The sequence below is a fragment of the Amblyraja radiata genome, chromosome 1 (assembly GCF_010909765.2).
Source record: "Amblyraja radiata isolate CabotCenter1 chromosome 1, sAmbRad1.1.pri, whole genome shotgun sequence".
NCBI classification, from domain to species: Eukaryota; Metazoa; Chordata; class Chondrichthyes; order Rajiformes; family Rajidae; genus Amblyraja; species Amblyraja radiata.
The window spans coordinates 106,800-126,769 of NC_045956.1; the positions used below are offsets into that span (position 1 = coordinate 106,800).

Below are 19,970 nucleotides of genomic sequence, written 5' to 3' on the forward strand. Positions count from 1 at the left end.
TAGTACTGGTGTAAGCTCGGGGCCCGCATGCCAACCCCCAGTAAGCCCTGTTTTTTCAGGCCAGGGTCTAGAGCGCGCCCCCTGGAAAAATGTGCCACCCCCAACAACACCATCCCTATGGACAAGGAACCAGAAACCGAAGAGATGAACACACCATGGAACAACAGTGAAATAAGATAAGTATGGTTTCTGCCATCACACAAAAGATGAAGAGTTTGTACTAACAAAGCATTCAAGGATAAAATTAAATTAGATCCCATCCTGCTCGGCCTTTTGGCTAAGATTAGTTGTAACTGCCTTATCAGTTTATATCTGATATGTCCCTTCCCAGGGACCATACAATATCAGTACAGCATGCACCCTAGGGGTCTACCCTCCCACTAATAAGAACATGAGGGACTAGCAACTGGGGGTAATAATTATACAGGGGTCATATAGAAGCCTATATGAACCTTTGGTACCAACTAACCAAGATGGTAATGTCGCCATCATTGATATCAAGGGGTCATAATAAACCCAGTATGAACCTTTGGCTCTAAAAATCCCAACATGGTATATGTCACACCGTCATTGACTTGCCACTTGAGTATCTCGCCAGGCCACGCTTGGAATATTGAAACTGCCAACCTTTCATCAAGGACAGCTCCCATCCTGCGTTTGGACTGTTCGACCTGCTGCCCTCTGGAAGGCGCTATAGGTGCATCAAAACTAGGACAAATAGACTCAGGAACAGTTGTTTTCCGAAAGTCATAACTACTCTTAACTCACACATGCACTGACTTCACAGCCCAACACCCGGACTTCCATCTATTCTATCCACGTACTGAAATTTGGAACTGTAATGTGTATTGTAACTGTAATTTTTAATATTTTTAAAATAATTTTTAATATTTTAATATAACTTTTAAACATCTGCTAAATACTACCTATTCATCCTTCACCATTTTGCCTTTATAGATATGTATATAGCGCCGCAGAATTGTGCACCTATCACCCCCCCCTTGTTTTGTTTTCTGTTTCTTGATTTTTGTACTAAATTATATGTATGCACTGAGTACGAGCTGCTTTTAATCTCATTGTACATGTCTAGTGACAATAAATGGCACATCTATCTATACTTAATGGTAGACATCAACTTAAAAGATGCATACTATTCAGTACCCATTCAAAAAACTTGGAGATAACTTGGCAATATTAATTGTCGACTATGGCTATTACAGCCAAACTGGTTCCAGATATTCTAACCAGCCCTGGCTATATTAAGGAACTATCGTCATGGCATGTTCCAATGATATTAACGATGACTAATCCATGGGTATAGCTATCACAGCTTTAGCTATTATTCTTTTAGCCGAGCTTGTCATGCAATCCAGATAGATCTGCGATTGAAACCATCGCTCTCAGCCTTGACTAAGATCAAGCGGAGTATCTGTTGTTGTTAGTTCTATTTTGACTCGTCCCTTATCAAGGGACCATATATCAATTGATTTGGAACAGGGAGATGGGGAGGGGCTTGCTCCGTCCACTCCACGCATCAACCAGTATTGCAGTACCTTGAAATATAAATCCTCTACTGTTGACTATTTGGTATTCAACACTCTACCCACTTATCTTTAACTTGGCATAGGAGAGTCAGTATGACACAACCTGTAACAATTAATGGTATCTACCTACCATTCAACAGTGGCAAGAGTATTGGGAGTTAGTAGCAGCTGTTCCAGCTACTTAACTTGAACCTTCCATTAAGGCTAGGTGCTAATGTTTAAACTACCCTCACCCAAAACATGGTGGCATATGGACTAATCTGGAGTCGTCATCACTATAGACACTAGGCGTAAAACCTAGTTTGGAAATTTAGAGTACACTATTGGCAAAGCATATTATTCTGCAGTGCACCATTTTGCATGTTTGTTTATAATTAACAACATCACAGTAGTGACATACACAAACCACTAGGGCAGAATAAATCGATATCATGTGACATTTATTTAACAATTGGAAACAACAGGTCGTCAAAAATATACTACCATCAGCAAACTTACCTACTAGGTGAGCTAAATACTGTAAACAGACATATTAAACCCAAGTATTGCTGGAATTACAAAGCAATATGGAACACCCGATATCGATTTCACTGTATTAAATTGAATTCTCCACGTACCGATGTATGTCGCAAGAAACCAAATTTGAAGCAGGGGCAATTAATTCATTTTTACTGAATTAGGAAGCGTGAGGGGGGAATCTAATCTATGTTTTTTCCTACCTCATCAGGTACTACGGCCTCATCAGTCGGGTACTACGCACATGCCACGATAAATTAAACTACTGGATTGCAGATTTAAAAAGACCATCACTGGGCCTGGATTGCAGAATTGGGAAGACCTCTGCTGGGCCTGGATTGTCAATAGTGCTATCAACACAAGGATAGCATCCCATCGCATATCCACTAGGGAACATACTTGGCGAACATCAAGAAGTGGGAAGATACCATTCAAATACAGGAACTACATATTCAACTACAACAAACTTGTACTGGAGTTCTGGCAGGTCTTGACCACAATGAAGGATTCAGCCAGATGTGCTCTGTCAGCCTACTTAACTCGGGCACCAGGACCACAGGCCATAGGGTACCTCCCGCTGGTGATCAAATTTAGGAGAGGTTAATCCCCCAGACCCAGGTACACCCAAATCTGGGATGTCAGTATGGACCTGACGTACCTTAGGGGGTGGTCACCAGCCTGGTCCCTCAACCTGGAACAGCCCACCCTGAAGGGAAATGCTGATGGCCTTGGCTCAGCACAAAGAGTCCAGTTCCTCCATCCACTACGATTGGACAATATGGTCCACTACACCATGTTACATTTACCATTAGGGACTGGGCAAACAGAGCAGACCAGGAACATCAGGTCTAGTCATGGAATTCCGGGCATACCCACCTGAACCACGGTTACGTGTCATGACCTACTTATTGGACTACATCGACACAATAAGTAATCCTCGAGGGAGAGAAAAAGCCTTATGGGTCAGCCACAAGAAACGTTATGGTCGGGTGACGAGCCAACTATCTCAAGTGGCTCAAGCAGGTACTGGGAGTTGCTGGAGTACATATTAACGTGTATAAATCTTACTCCACTAGGGCAGCATCCACATCAGTGACTAAGAGGATGGACGTGCCAATGGACCACATCCTGGCTACAGCGGGGTGGTCTAGGGAGTATACGTTCCAAACTTTTATAACAAACCACTGACAGAACCTGTATCGTTTGCAGAAAAATAATCTGCAAAAAATATATAATTTAAGACCGAGGGAGCATTTGGTCTTGTTGTTGTTAATAACACCATTATTGTTTTTACAAACAGATTCATGGTTGATTATGATAACATACTTCCTCCCTCGAAAGACTTCGGCAGCGAGTGAAGTATGAACTGTTACACGGTTTGAAATCACAGAGCTTTAAAATCTTCACGTAGTCACTCACGTGACTCCGAAGTAAAATAGTAAGATTAAACGAGAACTTACCAGTTTGAAGTTTGATCTGTATTTTATGAGGAGTTACGATGAGGGATTACGTGCCCTCCGCTCCCACCCTCAATAATATGGGTCAAACTGATAACTAAGGTCTCCTTTTCTTTACTATGTTTATTTCAATAACTGTGTCTGTCTGTGATTCCACACCGCTGCTTTGAAGTATGCCGCGCATGCGTGCTGAGCGGGCTCTTCACGTAATCCCTCATCGTAACTCCTCATAAAATACAGATCAAACTTTAAACTGGTAAGTTCTCGTTTAATCTTACTATTATCTGTTTTAAGCTTGGACAATAGCACAATGGTGTTCCATTCGGAGGGGAAATAAAAGCTCTTTTTTCATTTTCTATTCTATCTGCTTTGAAATTTGATCAGTGACTTTCATACAGATGCCTACCTTGATTAGCTAAATTCTTCAAACATCAATAGTATCTCATCTGTTCTCTGATTAATTGATGCTTGGTGCTGTCTCTGCAAGTTGCAAATGGCGAGTTTCTGACAAGGGCAATCATTTCAGTGCTAATTCATCCTTGATGGTTTAGATAGAATGAAAAGTACTTGTACAGATGAATCACAATTGTGATTTGGTTTCTTTAATGTACCATCACTAAGGGAAATTCTAACAAATTCATAACCATACGGTAAAGAGTAAAACAAATGCAGAGTCAAACACAAAAGTGATACCGAAGCAGTGTGATTACAGAACTTACAAATGATGTTTAAAATGTTATTATGGCATATTTTAAAAGCAAGTTGTTTGTTTGATTTTAACATGCACATATAAACTTAAAGGACATATATGTGAAAATTGTTTTCACATATATTGTGGGCTGATGTGCCTTTTACTGCCACCAAGACTGCTGAAGTTGCACAGTGAGAAATGTTGTCAAACTATACAGTGAGATATGGATCAGCTTCAGAAATAGGTTGGGAAATAGCAGGGAGTTGAATCCAAATAGGTGTGAGGTATTGCACTATGGATGGTTGAATGTAAGGGAAAAATATGGTTAATGGCAAGATCCGGATCGGCATTGATGCACAGGTGAAACTTGGGTCAAGGTCCATAGCTACCTTGAAAGTGTCAATACAGATAAATAGAGTGGTAAAAAACTTCATTGCTCAGGCACTGAGTATGAAAGTCAGAAAATCACAATGCAGCCCCATTAGACACTGACTGGGCCACATTTGGAATATTAAGTGCAGTTCAGGTCATTCCATTACAGGAAGTGGAGGCTTTAACGAGGCTGTATCGGAATGCTGGCTGGATTAGGGAATGTTAACTGCAAGAATGGACAAAGTTGCAGATACAATTGTGGCATTGAAGGGGCTTTTAGATAGACATATGGGTATGCAGGGTATAGAAGGATATGGATCATGCGCAGATTAACATTTCCTGGCTTCATGTTGGATGCAGATATTATGGGCCGAATGGTCTGTTCCTCTGCTGTGTTGTTCTATGTTATATGACTTATATCAAAGACATGAGATAAATGTAGTAATGATAGACAAGTTTCATCTTTAAATCTTGATCCATTTCACTCTCCAACCTGCTCTGGATCACGAATCTACAGCTTACAATCATTTTGAAAATGTCCTTTACATAATGGATTATATAAGCAAACTTTTCAACCGTATTATGGGGTGCTCTTGAGGTGCAGTTCGCCTGTAAATCCACCGGATGTTGCTGTCGAACGCTATTTATTTTTGCAGAAGGGGGTTCGTTTCCTAACTGAGTTATTTGCTTATTGAGGACATCTGACCGAACCTCCCAAATAAAGTGCACCGATATAACGTTAGGCGCTCTCCGTCCAAGATCGCTTGGAGGCAGATAACATCAGCAATGAATTGTAGGCGACCAGGGAGTAAATCTTCATTTGACAGTGCAATGAGCGACTCCAATCTGAAAAAGGATCTCTTACCCTTCCTTCTCTCCAGAGATGCTGCCTGTCGCGCTGAGTTACTTCAGCATGTTGTGTCTGTCCACTGTCCTGTTAGGCTGGAGATCGGGTGATTGTTGCGGAAGGACTGTCAGAGGTTGATGTAGAAAAGCAAACTATTTATTTCTTGCTTTGTCCCTGACTTGACTTGACTTGACTTGCATCAGTCAAACCCTTCAGAAAATATGAAATAAACTAAAACCTCAGCAAGAAAACAGATTTGTTTTTAAACACAGAGCGTGCGAGATATTATAGTTCTGGGGGCTCAAGCAAGTATTATCCTGGACTTTACACCTTGAGATGGGAAAGCGGATCCGAACAATGAATGAGGCCGACAATCAATGAAGCGACGGTTTCTCCAGAGGAGGAACAGATCAAAATGTGTAACTTTGCCTCACATTAACTGCGACCTGGGCGGCTTATTGGAATTTTTAAAAGGTTTTTAAATGATTGCCTGCGATAAACAAGGATGACGCCTCTTTGTGAAGTTGAATGCGGGGTTCCTCCCTCTCACACACTCTGTCTGGGCCGGTACTCATGCTGCAGCCCGGCCGGTTCGGCAAGAGGAGCGGCCCAGGTAGGGAGTGGTGCGGAGAGTCGCCGCCCACATCTGTCGCTGTTCCACTCTGATAGAAATCATGGTGAAAGACTGCGTCTTGCTGGCTGCTGTCTCGCTGCTGTCTGCCGTTCAGCAGGGTAAGAGTCTTGCTTACAGACATCGCCTTCTCTTTCTTTAGCGATGCACAGTGCTGGTGTAAACTGGACTACCTTTATTCGCACCAACGTGAAACACCTGAGGAGCAGCCCAGGGTCGAAGTCTCGCAATGCGAACATCATCTGACTTCGAGCAGCGAGGCACCCCTTTGACTGCTTTACGCGAGCCAAATTAGCACCGTGATGGTTTGAATCGCCTTCCCTCCCCAATAATGCAGTTTTAAAGGGGGTGCTTTAATAGAAAATAGACGATATACCTACACCACTGTTGTGAGTTTTGCAAGACGAATCAACAAAGCACACCGCCCTTCAGCTTGTTGGGTGCAGGACAACTAAAATAGTTTTAGAAAGGATTTTTGTAAATCATTAGTTTAAACCGTTTCAAACTTTGGACCATTCTCTGGGAGCTGGACAGGGACAGTTTATCTGAATAGTCCCAGTGATATCATGTGGCTGTCAGATTTGTAAGAGGTTGTTAAATTTTGTACAGTGTTAACAGTCATTTCTGGCCATCTTTCAATTTAATTAGGGAGACAGATTTAAAGTGACTGGAAGGTGGGACCAAGAGCTTTGGGCTGGCGCGGAGATTGAAGAATCTGCAGAATTTGATCATTATTTAAAATTGATGGATTTGATATTGTGGGGGGAAATTCCGATCCTTGACCATGAAAGAAAACATGTAAAATAATTGTCAGAGACAAAACTGCAGATTTATTTTCTCTACTTAGTAAGTTGTTACAATTTGGAATATATATCCAGGGTGATGGAAGCAGATTAAACAGCAACATCTAAAAATATATACAGAGTGGGGAGCTGAGGCAAGGCCCCTTGAAAGAGATGAGGGACTTTGTGTGGAAAATTACCGAAGATAAACACAAAAAGCTGGAGTAACTCAGCGGGACAAGCAGCATCCCTGGATAGAAGGAATGGGAGATGTTTTGGGTCGAGACCCTTCTTCAGCATTTTATGCCTAATTGTGTGCTGATTTTATTCTTTCCTGTTTAAATTTTGGATGTCACGGTACGGTTTGATGTTCCCTGTTATTGTAGCTTGGAGCTACTAATTTTTGCTTCTAGTCTTCGAGGTTCAGTTTCTAAAGTTTCACGATTCTTCAAAAGCATTGTTTTCTAAACTTTGAGTTCCACCCAGCAAGAAAAAGGGGTGATCTGGATTATTGTATATTTTGGATACAGCAGCTTTCATTACAATTGTTTCTGCGTTCTCCTTGGCTGCACTTCCACGTGGAGGCATGCAGACTTTTGTAATGGAGCAGTAGATGGAACAGCAAACAAATCATTTCTTCAGAGGTAGACAAAAGTGCTGGAGAAACTCAGCAGGTGCAGCAGCATCTATGGAGCGAAGGAAATGGGCAATGTTTCAGGCCGAAACCCTTCTTCAGACTGATGGGGGGTGGGGGGGAGGAGCCTGAGGGCATCACTAAGGGGGGGAGGGGGGGGGGGGGAGGCAGTTAGAGAGGAGTTTGTGAAACTGTCTCCGGAGAGAGGAGGAGAACTTCTTCAAAGTAGGCATACCTTGAGGAGATTTAGCAGCGGAGTAGACAAAGTGTTTAAGAAGGAACTGCAGATGCAGGAAAATTGAAGATAGACAAAAGTGCTGGAGAAACTCAGCGGGTGCAGCAGCATCTATGGAGCGAAGGAAATAGGCAACGTTTCGGGCCGAAACCCTTCTTCAGACTCTTTATTTACAGCTACTGTTTGCTGTAAAATGTAGCATGTCTCATGAATTCCATTCCTGTACCACATGCATTGTGCAATCACGTTTGGAGAGAGAAAAAACAATGTTCCTAAAGAATGCTACTCATATTTTAGAGGGAAATGGTAGCCATGTAACCATATAATATAATATAGAAACATACCCTTGGGCTCTCCATGTCTATTCTCACTATCAAACACCCACCTACACTAATCCTGGTTTTTTCTCTTGCATCCTCATTAACTACTACCCACCATACCACAGCTTATTCTCCTGCCACCCACCTTCACCAGGCAGTTTACAGTGGTCAATTGACCCATGAATTAGGATGTCTTAAGGAGGTGGGTGGAAACTAGAAGGAACTACACAATCACAGGGAGAACATATTCAAAACCAGGTCTCTGAAGCTGTGAGGTAGCAACGCTAATTGCTGTGCCATTGCGCCACCACCATTTGAAGTTTTATTTTTATTCAGCCAGAGATTATGTGTTCTACTGCAACAAGAACACTTTTTTTTAAGTGGCAATGCCACTATTTTTAAAGCTGAAATGGTTTAAATCAAATATATTATCACCCAGAAGGGGGGCTTTCTGCCCATTGTGTCTGAACTGAGCAAACAAAGGGGAGACTTGGACAATTGCCATATCCTATGTAGGAAGGAACTGCAGATGCTGGTTTACACCGAAGATAGACACAAGTAACTCAGCTGGACAGGCAGCATCTCTGGATAGAAGGAGTGGGTGACGTTTTGGGTCGAGTCCCATCTTTAGCATTTTATGTCTAGCTTTGCCATATCCCAAACCTGAGTTGGTAATCTTGTATTTTTTAAACTTTAAATCCTTTTCCAGGTACTGTTAGAAACCTTCATCTTACTTAAAGGTTTCTATCTCACCCCATCCTTTCCAACATTCATCTCCTGACCATGACCAAATGTTGGGTTAAAAAAAATATTCAAAGGTTCCCGCTAATCAATGTAGTTTCATTTCTGAAAATGTTGACTTGTTTGTGAAGTGGAAGAGATACTTCCTGTCAAGCCATCTCATAATGTTACATTTTGCAATTAAATCTGTCCCAAACCTCCCTTTTCCCTGAAGAAAGGAATCCCAGCTTGACCAATCTCTGCTCATAACTATAATCCTCCAGTTCTGATATTCTCCTAAATCTTTTTTTCACTCCCTTTGGTGCTTTCAAATCCTTCCCCAGTGTTGTCGCAAAAATTGTGGTATTTTAGTCGTACATGAGGCTTGAAATTATATTTTATATTACTTTACAATCTGGTATAATTTTACCTAAACACTTTACATGAGGTGACTAATGATAGGGTGGGAAATGTTGTAGAGCAGGTTACTTTATTATTCCACATAATGTTGTCAGAAATTTGTGTAATCTACCCACCTCTTAACCTTTATTTGAGTGTCTTCAGCAGGGAGTGCCACTTTGAAAGTAAAGCTACTCGCTTGAATTGTAAACCATAACTTCCTTTGGTTTTGCACATTTAGTGCAAATTTCTTTCTTGTTTTAATAGTGAAATCAGAAGGAATTCAAAGAAAATATCATCATCAAAATTATATAATGTCATAGAATACCCATTAAATAATGAATGATTGGAAATATCTATATTATTAAAAGTCTGATCGTGACCATTTCCTGTTGTTCTGTATATTGATTTTTAGAAAAACCGCTGCCACTTACTGCTGTGATTTTTGGCCATCTTACTCAGAGTCCCCATCCGCTGCGCAGGACAAGAGGATTTTTCACATCAATGAAAAATAAAAGAGTTATTAGTGTTTAAAAAAAGTTGAGATTCTCTCTCCTGAAGGCCACGCCCCTTCCGGAGGGACTATAAAACCCGGAAGTGTTGAGTGCCTCAGTCAGTCTCTGCAAGATGGGGGAGCGAGAGGGTCACGTCTCTCAGTCTGAGCTGTGAATAACACTGAACACATGTCTCCTAAACTGTGAGTGGTTTTACTGACCTGTCAGTGCCCTTAATGTGGTTTGAAAATATAGCTTGGAAATGCTAAAGCTGTGTTGCCTTTGGTTTGGAAATGCTAAAGCTGTGTTGCCTTTGGTTTGGAAATGTTAAAGCTGTGTTGCCTAATAAAAGTTTAGGATAAACGCTACCATGTACGGCTGTGATTTTTGGCCATCTTACTCAGAGTCCCCCTCCGCTCATCAGGTGCCGAGGATTTTTCCCATCGATGAAAAATAAAAGAGTTATTAGTGTTTAAAAAATGTTGAGATGCTCGCTCCTGTCAATCATGCCATGAAGGCCACGCCCCTTCTGGTGGGAGGGGGAGGGACTATAAAACCCAGAAGTGTGGGCATGGCTCCGTCTCTGCAAATTGGAGGAGGGAGAGGTCACGACTCGCTCTCTTTAGTGGTCTTGCACCCTGCTTGAAATGGTATGAAACTGCACTTGAATTTGTAGACCTTGCACCCTGCTTGAAATGTAATTTTCAGGAATAGCCGTGAGTCAATTGTCAGCCCACCAGCCGTGAGTGAGTCAACTGCCAGCACACCAGGGTTGAGTGACTGAGCCGCCAGCCCAAGAATCCATTCGGCCCACAATGTCCATACTAGCCCTCCGGAAACCAGTCTCTTCAGCCCCCAACACCCATACTTGCACCCCCCCCCCCACTGGCCACCAATATTGGAATTGGTGGAGAGGTGGAATATTGCGTTGGGGGACCAGCCCTCCCGTGTGATACAGGGACCCAATGGGTCCCACTTAGTCTAGTTCTGAGTTATTTATTGGTTATACTTTAGCTTCATGTTTTTTGACAGAAACTGCTCAAGGCAGAACTTGATGTTGAAATAGATGTTGGATTGACTTCATACATGAGCTATTTAGACTGTAAATCCCAGTTTAAATTCAGATTAACACTGCAGTAGCTAATTTCTTCTGGAACTGCACATTCAGCCATGATCATATTGAATGGCGGTGCTGGCTCGAAGGGCCGAATGGCCTACTCCTGCACCTATTCTCTATGTTTCTATGCCATCAATGTATACTGGGATGTGCGTACTGCTTCACTTCCTGAAGTCATTCACAAACTTCTTGTCTTGCTGACATTGAGGGAGAGGTTGGTGCTTTAGCACCAAATTATAAGGTTCTCAGTCTCTTTCCTGTACTTTGTCTCATCATCATTCGATATCTGGCCCACTACGGTCGTGTCATCTGTGATCTGTCCTCTTTACATTCTTCATTTAAATGTGTCTTCAATGAATCTAAGAGTTTCATTTCTTGTATTTAAAAACAGACCGTAGTCTTTGAAGAAATCTTCCTGACTTGCGCCCCAATTCCTTTCCTAAATTGCAACTTGTATTTCCTTGTTTCTTGTAGTATGCTGATATACTTAGAAAGAAGAGTTGTGGCTTAACTTTGCCCTTTTTAAAAATCTTAATATTTTGTTATTTAAGATTATCTTTCAATTTGTGAGATTACCTTTCAATTAAATGATTCTATCCCCATGGGAATCGGATGCTTCTAGCACATGATCAGCTTCCCTAAGCTTGAATGTTTCCCCTATTATGATCCAAAGTGCAAAAAATTATTTGATGTTAGATGAAGCACAGACAAGAGGTAATCATAATTCCTGATCTATTGATCTATCTTATTACCATCTGTCAGATGTCATCTCTAGCGAGGTGCCACGTGAAAGGGTGCTCCACATGACCCCATCGTATTAGGTCAAATGTGTTAGCGTGAAGTGAAGATTTGTTACTGCATAGAAGATTGAGGGGCTGAATAAAGGGTTTTTTTTCAGGTGGAAGGAAGTAACTAATGGATTGGCCCTGAGATTAGTTCTTGGCTTCAATCATTTATGATGTGGAGGTGGGGGCAGACTAGTTTGCCAATGAAATGAAAACAGGTGAAAGGGTATGTTGTGATGGGCATGGTAGGAGTCAACAACTTAGATGAAGTGGGCACAAACTTGGCAAATGGGGTTTAATGTGAGAAAAGGTGAGGTCATGCATTTGATATGTTTAAAGGCAGACTATTATCCAAATGGAGAAAGAATGCAGGTGAACAAAGTACAGAGGGATCTAGGTGTTATACAAGAATTGTGAAAATGTTAATAGGAAAATAAATGGTATATTGGCTCTTATTGCAGGAAGGTTGAAGTTTAGAAACGGGGAGGTCTGCTACAGTTGTACAGGGTACAACTGGGTATATACCTGAAGTGCAGTCCACAGCTTTGGCCTTATTTAAGAAATAATATATTATCATTGGAGGCATTTTAAAAGAGGGAGTCACCTCATTGCAATATATAAGATCCTTAGTGGACATGGCAAGGGTAGATGTTGAAAAGATAGATTAAAAAAGCTGGAGTAACTCAGCGTGTCAGGCAGCATTTCTGGAGAAAAGGAATAGGTGACGTTTTGGGTCGAGACCCTTCTTCAGACTCGGGCTTCTTAAATCTGAAGAAGGGTCTCAACCTGAAAGATCACCTATTCCTTTTCTCCAGAAATGCTGCTTGACCCGCTGAGTTACTCTAGCTTTTTTTTTGTCTACCTTCGGTTTAAGCCAGCATCTGCAGTTCCTTCCTACACCTAGATGTTGAGATGTTTCTACTAGTTGGAAAATCTGAAATGAGGGGACATTGTTTCAAGGTCAGGGCGTAGTTATTTAAAACGAGTGTACATAGGAATTTCATCATATGCAGGATGGAGAATCTCTGGAATGCACCACCAGAGAGCTGTGGTACTGAATATTTGCAGTGTTTTGCAATTTAATGTGTCAAGGGTCATGGTGTTAATAATTATGTACTTTGATCACATTTTTAACTGTTCTTCTGAACTTCCAGCTTTGAAATCTCAAAACAGAGGCTTGTTGTCAGTGATGTTATTTCTACTTTAGGAGAGCCGTCTTGGATTTGGTCCCTTCCCTTCTATCTAGAGAAAGTGCAAAACCACTATTTGGCATGTCTATGGAGCCTGTTAACTTTTCACAAGATGAAAAGGGAGAGATCGCATGATCTTCACTGTTTGCTTTAGTTTTAGTTTAGACATATAGTGTGGATATAGGCCCTTCAGCCCACCGAGCCTGTGCCAACCAGCAATCCTCACACTCTAACATTATCCTTCACACACTAGAAGCAATTTAAACTTATACCAAGCCAATTAGCCTGCAAATCTGTACGTCTTTGGGGTGTAGGAGGAAACAGGAGGTCCCGGAGAAAACCCACGCAGGTCACTGGGAGAACGTACAAACTCCGTACAGACACCACACGTAGTCAGCATTGAACCTGTTCTCTGGCGCTCTAAGGCAGCAACTCTATTCCTGTGCCACCCTAAGTTACTTGGTTCATTTGCATATTTGTTTAATTGTTATTGTGTTTGCACCAATATTAATTAATTGTAATTACATATTAATTAAGAAAGACCCCACCATCACTAGATATTCAGATGATTTTATGTTGACATTAAGATAGTGTATTTGGTTTTCTCAGCCCCAGCACTGTTTGCCATCTCTACAGACAACAACATCTCCAAACAATCATTGGAGAAGCATGAAACTACAGAAGCTGCAATCTTGAACAAAACACAAAAGTGCTGGAGGAACTCAACGGGTCAGGCAGCATCTGTGGAGGGAATGGACAAGTGATGTCTGAAGAAGGGTCCCAATCCAAAACATCACCTGCCCATTCCTTACCCAGATTCTGCCTGACCCACTGAATTCTTCCAGCATGTTGTATTTTGCCAAAGATTGTGAATGAACTTGGATGGTTGACTACCCGACTGTACCATCACTTTGAAACCCTGCACTCTCTTCCAGCAATACCTATAGTTTAGTTTAGAGATACAGTGCGGAAACAGGCCCTTTGGCCCACCATGTCTGCAGCCACCAGCGATCCCCGCACATTAACACTATCCCACACACACTAGGAACAATTTACAATTGTACCCAAGCCAATTTACCTACATACCTGTACGTCTTTGGATTGTGGGTGGAAACCGAAGATCTCAGACAAAACACACACGGTCACGGGGAGACGTACAAACACCATACAGACAGCCCCCTTGGTGGGGATCGAAGGCGGGTCTCTGGTGCTACAAGAGCTGTAAGGCAGCAACTCTACTACTGTGCCACCGTGCTGCCCCTGTGGGTACATTTGTTATAAGAATGATTATGCTACAATCTTGAATTTTCATGATCAATATTCTTGCTCCTTTGCTGAAGCACCCACCCGTGTTCTTCTTGAAACCAGCAACATATATGGAACAAACTTTGAGTTTCCTTGTTTGTGGGGCTCTGTTGTGCTAGTTTGGAGCAATTAGTCAGCTTGCTGGCCTGTCCACTATATTGCTGTGTTGAAGAAAGAACTGTAGATGCTGGAACAATCGAAGGCAGACAAAAAATGCTGGAGAAACTCAGTGGGTGAGGCAGCATCTATGGAGAGAAGGAATAGGCCACGTTTCGGGTTGAGACCCTTCTTCAGGCTGATGGTGGGGAGGGGGTGCGGGAAAAAGAAAGGAAGAGGTGGAGACAGTAGGACTGTGGGAGAGCTGGGAAGGCAGAGGGGAAGGAGGGAGAAAGCAAGGGCTATCTAAAATTGGAGGTCAATGTTCATACCCTTGGGGTGTAAACTACCCAAGCGAAATATGAGGTGCTGTTCCACCAATTTGCGCTGGGCCTCACTCTGGCAATGAAGGAGGTCCAGGACAGAAAGGTCAGATTGGGAATGGGAGGGGGTGTTGAAGTGCTGTGTCACCGGTAGATCAGATTGTTTAACACGGACTGAGCGGAGGTATTCAGCGAAATAATCGCCGAGCCTGCGCTTGGTCTCACCGATGTAGAGAAGTTGGCATCTAGAGCAGCGGATGCAGTAGATGAGGTTGGAGGAGGTGCAGGTGAACCACTGCCTCACCTGGAAAGACGGCTTAGGTCCCTGGATGGAGTCGAGGGGGGAGGTATCGGGACAAGTGTTGCATCTCCTGCGGTTGCAAGGGCAAATGGTCAGACAAAGGCAAGTATGAGAAAAACAGGTGTGAAACAAAAGGATTAAATAGTTGTGAATTGTAAAGCCAGAGGAAGGAAAGTAGAGCGAGGAGAAAGGGAGAATTAGTTGTGACCAGGGGGAACACGGGGGGGGGGGGGGGGGGGGGGGGACAAATTCTGTATTACACCGTCTGCAAGGGATGACATTTTTTGTTGAAATCAGACAAAAGATGTTGCTAACTTTGAACATACTGCCACACCGTTCTCCATTTATTGAATCCATTGCACGTTACCATAGTAAGAATCCTTCTGAATCTGCAGGATATGCTGGTGGAAATGTGAAGAGACCCATTGCGATACTAATCTAGGATTTGGTTATCAGATTATTTTCCAGGGTCTGCAGTGACATATTGCTGCAGTACTACATGGCTACCACTAGATGCCCTAAGTGGACTGCTAAATGACCGTCTTGGCACCAATACAGTGAGCTCTACAGTAGAACATGATTGACCAGGCTAATTGCTTGCCTTATCTCTCCTTAATATTTGTGGGCTGGATCATTAGTTAACTGCACACTTGCCACAATGCTGAATTAGAAATGAGCAGGAAAGCACCAGATCCCATTGTTTGTGCTGAATCACCTTGGACAGCTGTAGGAATTGTGAAATGGTTTAGAAACCCTGAGAGAAGGAAGGAGACGTTTTGGGAGCATTCCTGTTTCTGTTTGCCATGTGATGACATCTGCTGAATGAATATATATATATGTCCTTCCTTGGTGTGGAGAAGGGTGAGGGCAGGTTCAGGCTTGCCCATTGCCTTCACTACCAAAACTGGTGGTACAAAGTTTGGGGGCAGTGCTGGCTTCCTTCAGTTGTTTGTGTGCTAGAAGGTGAATGACCTCATTTGGAGATGAATACTGAACTGCAGACCTGGACAACCCAACACTATAATCTTTGCTATTGGTTTATTAATTCTGGGCATTGCCATTTACCTCTGTGCATTGCATCTCTGTGGTATTTAGGCTAATTAGGTTTCTATGGCCAAATCTAACAACAAAATAGATCTCTTGCCTCTTGCTCTATTATTATTATTCTTCTTCAAAGCATGCGGTCATTATTCTTGTTCTTCAAAGCATGTTGCATTATCCAAATTTCCTGAAATTTGCTTCAAAATGGCATAAAAAGTTGTAAACAGAAAACTAAAGATATTAATTTTAATGCCTTATGCTTTCTCGAGTGACACATTTGGTTTGGAAGCTGGTAGATTCAGGATTGCCATTCAAAGGCTGCTTGTCCTTGTAGATGGCTCTGATACCTACATTGCCTGACTCTGCTTCTGAAGAGTCCTGTCGCCCTGCTGGACAGCTTCAAAGAAAGTCTCTTTTCTTGGGTTCGGTATAGTTCAGAACCATATGCTTGGTGAGGTGTCATTAGCAGAAGTCTGGTTCTGCTGTTGATTCTTAAAAATTCATGACTGGAGCACCACCTTGAAAACAAACCTGAATGATATTGTCAGACTCCGAAGAGTAGCTGAACGTCAGTATTTTGCATGAGACCTCAAGTCCACATACGCCTGCTGTGAACCTTATAGACATCGCACTACATCTATTGCAATCCCTTCAGACACCATCTTTGCTTGCAGTATCTGTGCCAATGTTTAAATACGGGATCACAAAATAAATAGGCTATTTGAAACAGATCCGACTCTGTAATATCTGTTGGTAAGCTGTGAAAAATGTTATGACTATTGGTACTGTGTGCAAATTATTTAACATTTTATGTAATCTTTGAAATGTAACTTTTTAAAATTTAATTGCTGAAACGCTAGCTGTTTTCTTTTTCTTGTAATAACCATAGATTTCCATTGTGCATGCAGCGTACTTTGCAGGGCAAGTAGGAAATGCCAGGATGAAATATAAAGTGATGCCACCATCAGTTGCAGGAGCGCCTGATTTTGAAAGAATTTTCCGTGCACAGTAAGTTTATTTTCATTTGCAACAGTTTGCTTTAGCTCTGAAATGACCAAAGAACTCTTTTTTCCATTTTATTCCCAAATGAGATTGTCATCAGTCTTTTTGTGTTGCTCTACTTTTCACATCTCTAAATTGCAAACAAGTTATAGAGTCATAAAGTTTGTATGACACAGAGCTGGGCTCTTCAGCCCATCATGTCTGCGGTGACCTTTTTCCCCATTTATATTTAATACATTTAATATAATAGCATTTTACCATATCCTCATTTGCCTTGCCTGTTCAGGTGCCTGCCAAATCGTCTGTTAAAAGTACTAATTGTGTCTGATTCCACCCTGGCCACTGGCAATGAGTTCCAGCTATCAACTGCGTTCAGTGTAAGAAAAAGCCTTCCCTTTGAATCCTCTCTAAAACTCCATCCTTTCACAATAAAACTATGTCCTCTTGGTTTAATAACCCCACATTAGGAAAATGATTCTGGCTATTATAGTCGTACCACTCTTAATTTTACAGGCCTCTAACAAGTCGCCCTGCAGCCCTCTTCATTATAGAGAAAACAAGCTTAGACTATCCAATCTCTCCCTGTAACCAAACTCCTCAGTTCCAGGCAACATCCTGGAGAATCCCCTTTGCATTCTCTCCAACACAATCTCATCCTCCCTACGGTGTGGCAACCATGACTGCGTGCAATACTCCAAATGTGATCTAACACTGTTTGTAAAGATACAACATGTCCCAATTGTTATAATCTTATGAAGGCAAGCATGCCACATGCCTTCTTCACTACTTTCTCTACCTGTGTTGCCACTTTCAGGAAGCTATCAACTTGAATCCCTAAAGGGCCTGTCCCACTCGGCGACTGCCGGCATCTGTGACTGACATATCAGGTCACCGAGAACCACGCGGCGTGATGCGGCGGTGGCGTGATGCCTCATGACACGCGATGTTTTTCAAGTGTCGCAACTTTTTTTTGTTGCCGCTGGATTTTGAAATGTTCAACTTTGGCAACAGTATCACGCCGGCAGTCGCCGAAAAAATCGGGAAGTGGGACAGGCCCTTATGTTTCTCTACACAGCAACATTCCTTATTGCCCTACTATTTACTATATATATACTAGACTAAGTGGGACCCATTGGGTCCCATGTTCACACGGGAGGGCTGGTCCCCCAACGCAATATTCCACCTCTCCACCAATTCCAATATTGTTGACCAGTGTGCGGGGGGGGGGGGGCTTTCTGGAGCGCTAGTATGGGTGTTGTGGGCTGAAGGGACTGGTTTCCAGAGGGCTAATATGGACATTGTGGGCCAAATGGATTCTTGGGGTGGGAGCTCAGTCACTCAAGCCTGATGTGTTGGCAGCTCCCTCATGGCTGGTGGGCTGGCAGTTGGCTCACGGCTATTCCTTGAAATTCCATTTCAAGCAGGGTGCAAGGCCACCTAATTCAAGTGCAGTTTCTTACCACTTCAAGCAGGGTGCAAGGCCACCACATTCAATTGCAGTTTCTTTCTTTTTTCTTTAAAAATCTTTTTATGAGTTTTTTTTCAAAATTAATGGCAGGTATAACCTAAATATGAGTCCAGTGCCAAAATACACATTGAATATAGACCTCCCAGTCTCTATGTAAATATAGTTAAATGTTTAAAAGAGAACAATTGCAGTTTCTTACCACTTCTAGCAGGGTGCAAGGCCACCAAATTCGTGCAGTTTCTTACCACTCCAAGCAGGGTGCAAGGCCACCAAATTCAGGTGCATCCTGGATGTCAGATGTGTGAGGTCAAGGAATCTGATAGCCTTCCAGACGTCCACATCTGCGCCAGGTGCGTCGAGATGGGGCTCCTAAGGGACCGTGTTCGGAACCTGGAGCAGCTCAATGACCTCCGTCTGGTCAGGGAGAGCGAGGAAGTCATAGAGAGGAGTTATAGAGAGGTGGCCACTCCAAGACCATAGGAGGCAGGCAAGTGGATCACGGTTAGGTGGGGCAAGGGACACAGGCAGGGACTAGGGAGTACCCCAGTGGCTGTACACCTTGACAATAAGTATTCCTGTTTGAGTACTGTTGGGTGGGACAGCCTACCTGGGGGTAGCAACAGTGGCTGGGCCTCCGGCACAGAGACCGGCCCTGTTGCTCAGAAGGGTAAGGAAAAGAGGAAGAGGGCAATAGTAACAGGGGACTCTATAGTTAGGGGGACTTATGGGCGATTCTGTGGATGCAGTCGGGAGGCCCGGATGGTAGTTTGCCTCCCTGGTGCCAGGGTCTGGGATGTGTCTGAACGTGTCCAAGATATCCTGAAATGGGAGGGAGAGGAGCCTGAGGTTGTGGTACATATAGGTACCAATGACATAGGTAGAAAAAGAGAAGAGTTCCTGAAAGGAGAATTTAGGGAGTTAGGAGGAGAGTTAAGGAGAAGGACAGCAAAGGTAACAATCTCGGGATTACTGCCTGTGCCACGCGACAGTGAGAGTAGGAATGGAGCGAGGTGGAGGATAAATGCGTGGCTGAAGGACTGGCATACAATATATATTAATGATCTGGATGAGGGAATTGAAGGCAATATCTCCAAGTTTGCGGATGACACTAAGCTGGGGGGCAGTGTTAGCTGTGAGGAGGATGCTAGGAGACTGCAAGGTGACTTGGATAGGCTGGGTGAGTGGGCAAATGTTTGGCAGATGCAGTATAATGTGGATAAATGTGAGGTTATCCATTTTGGTGGCAAAAACAGGAAAGCAGACTATTATCTAAATGGTGGCCGACTAGGAAAACGGGAGATGCAACGAGACCTGGGTGTCATGGTACACCAGTCATTGAAAGTGGGCATGCAGGTGCAGCAGGCAGTGAAGAAAGCGAATGGTATGTTAGCTTTCATAGCAAAAGGATTTGAGTATAGGAGCAGGGAGGTTCTATTGCAGTTGTACAGGGTCTTGGTGAGACCACACCTGGAGTATTGCGTACAGTTTTGGTCTCCAAATCTGAGGAAGGACATTATTGCCATAGAGGGAGTGCAGAGAAGGTTCACCAGACTAATTCCTGGGATGTCAGGACTGTCTTATGAAGAAAGACTGGATAGACTTGGTTTATACTCTCTAGAATTTAGGAGATTGAGAGGGGATCTTATAGAAACTTACAAAATTCTTAAGGGGTTGGACAGGCTAGATGCAGGAAGATTGCT

General features: G+C 42.9%; 1 protein-coding gene and 1 pseudogene across 3 annotated transcripts in view; both read left to right on the forward strand.

Moving 5' to 3' along the window:
• The first annotated feature begins 1,393 nt into the window (after positions 1–1,393).
• Positions 1,394–1,572, forward strand: LOC116983329 (annotated as a pseudogene).
• A 4,345-nt stretch (positions 1,573–5,917) lies between these two features.
• The window catches only part of mgst2 (microsomal glutathione S-transferase 2), a 41,063-nt gene continuing 27,010 nt past the window's right edge, over positions 5,918–19,970 (forward strand). The window contains exons 1-2 of one of the 3 annotated variants that reach the window (XM_033048757.1): positions 5,996–6,159; positions 16,709–16,808. In XM_033048757.1, coding sequence (XP_032904648.1) covers positions 6,102–6,159; positions 16,709–16,808 — 158 coding nt within the window. In that variant the 5' untranslated portion in view covers positions 5,996–6,101. Of the gene's footprint in view, positions 6,160–16,708; positions 16,809–19,970 lie in introns of all 3 variants that reach the window. The other 2 variants (XM_033048675.1, XM_033048609.1) reach the window with 2 other exon arrangements.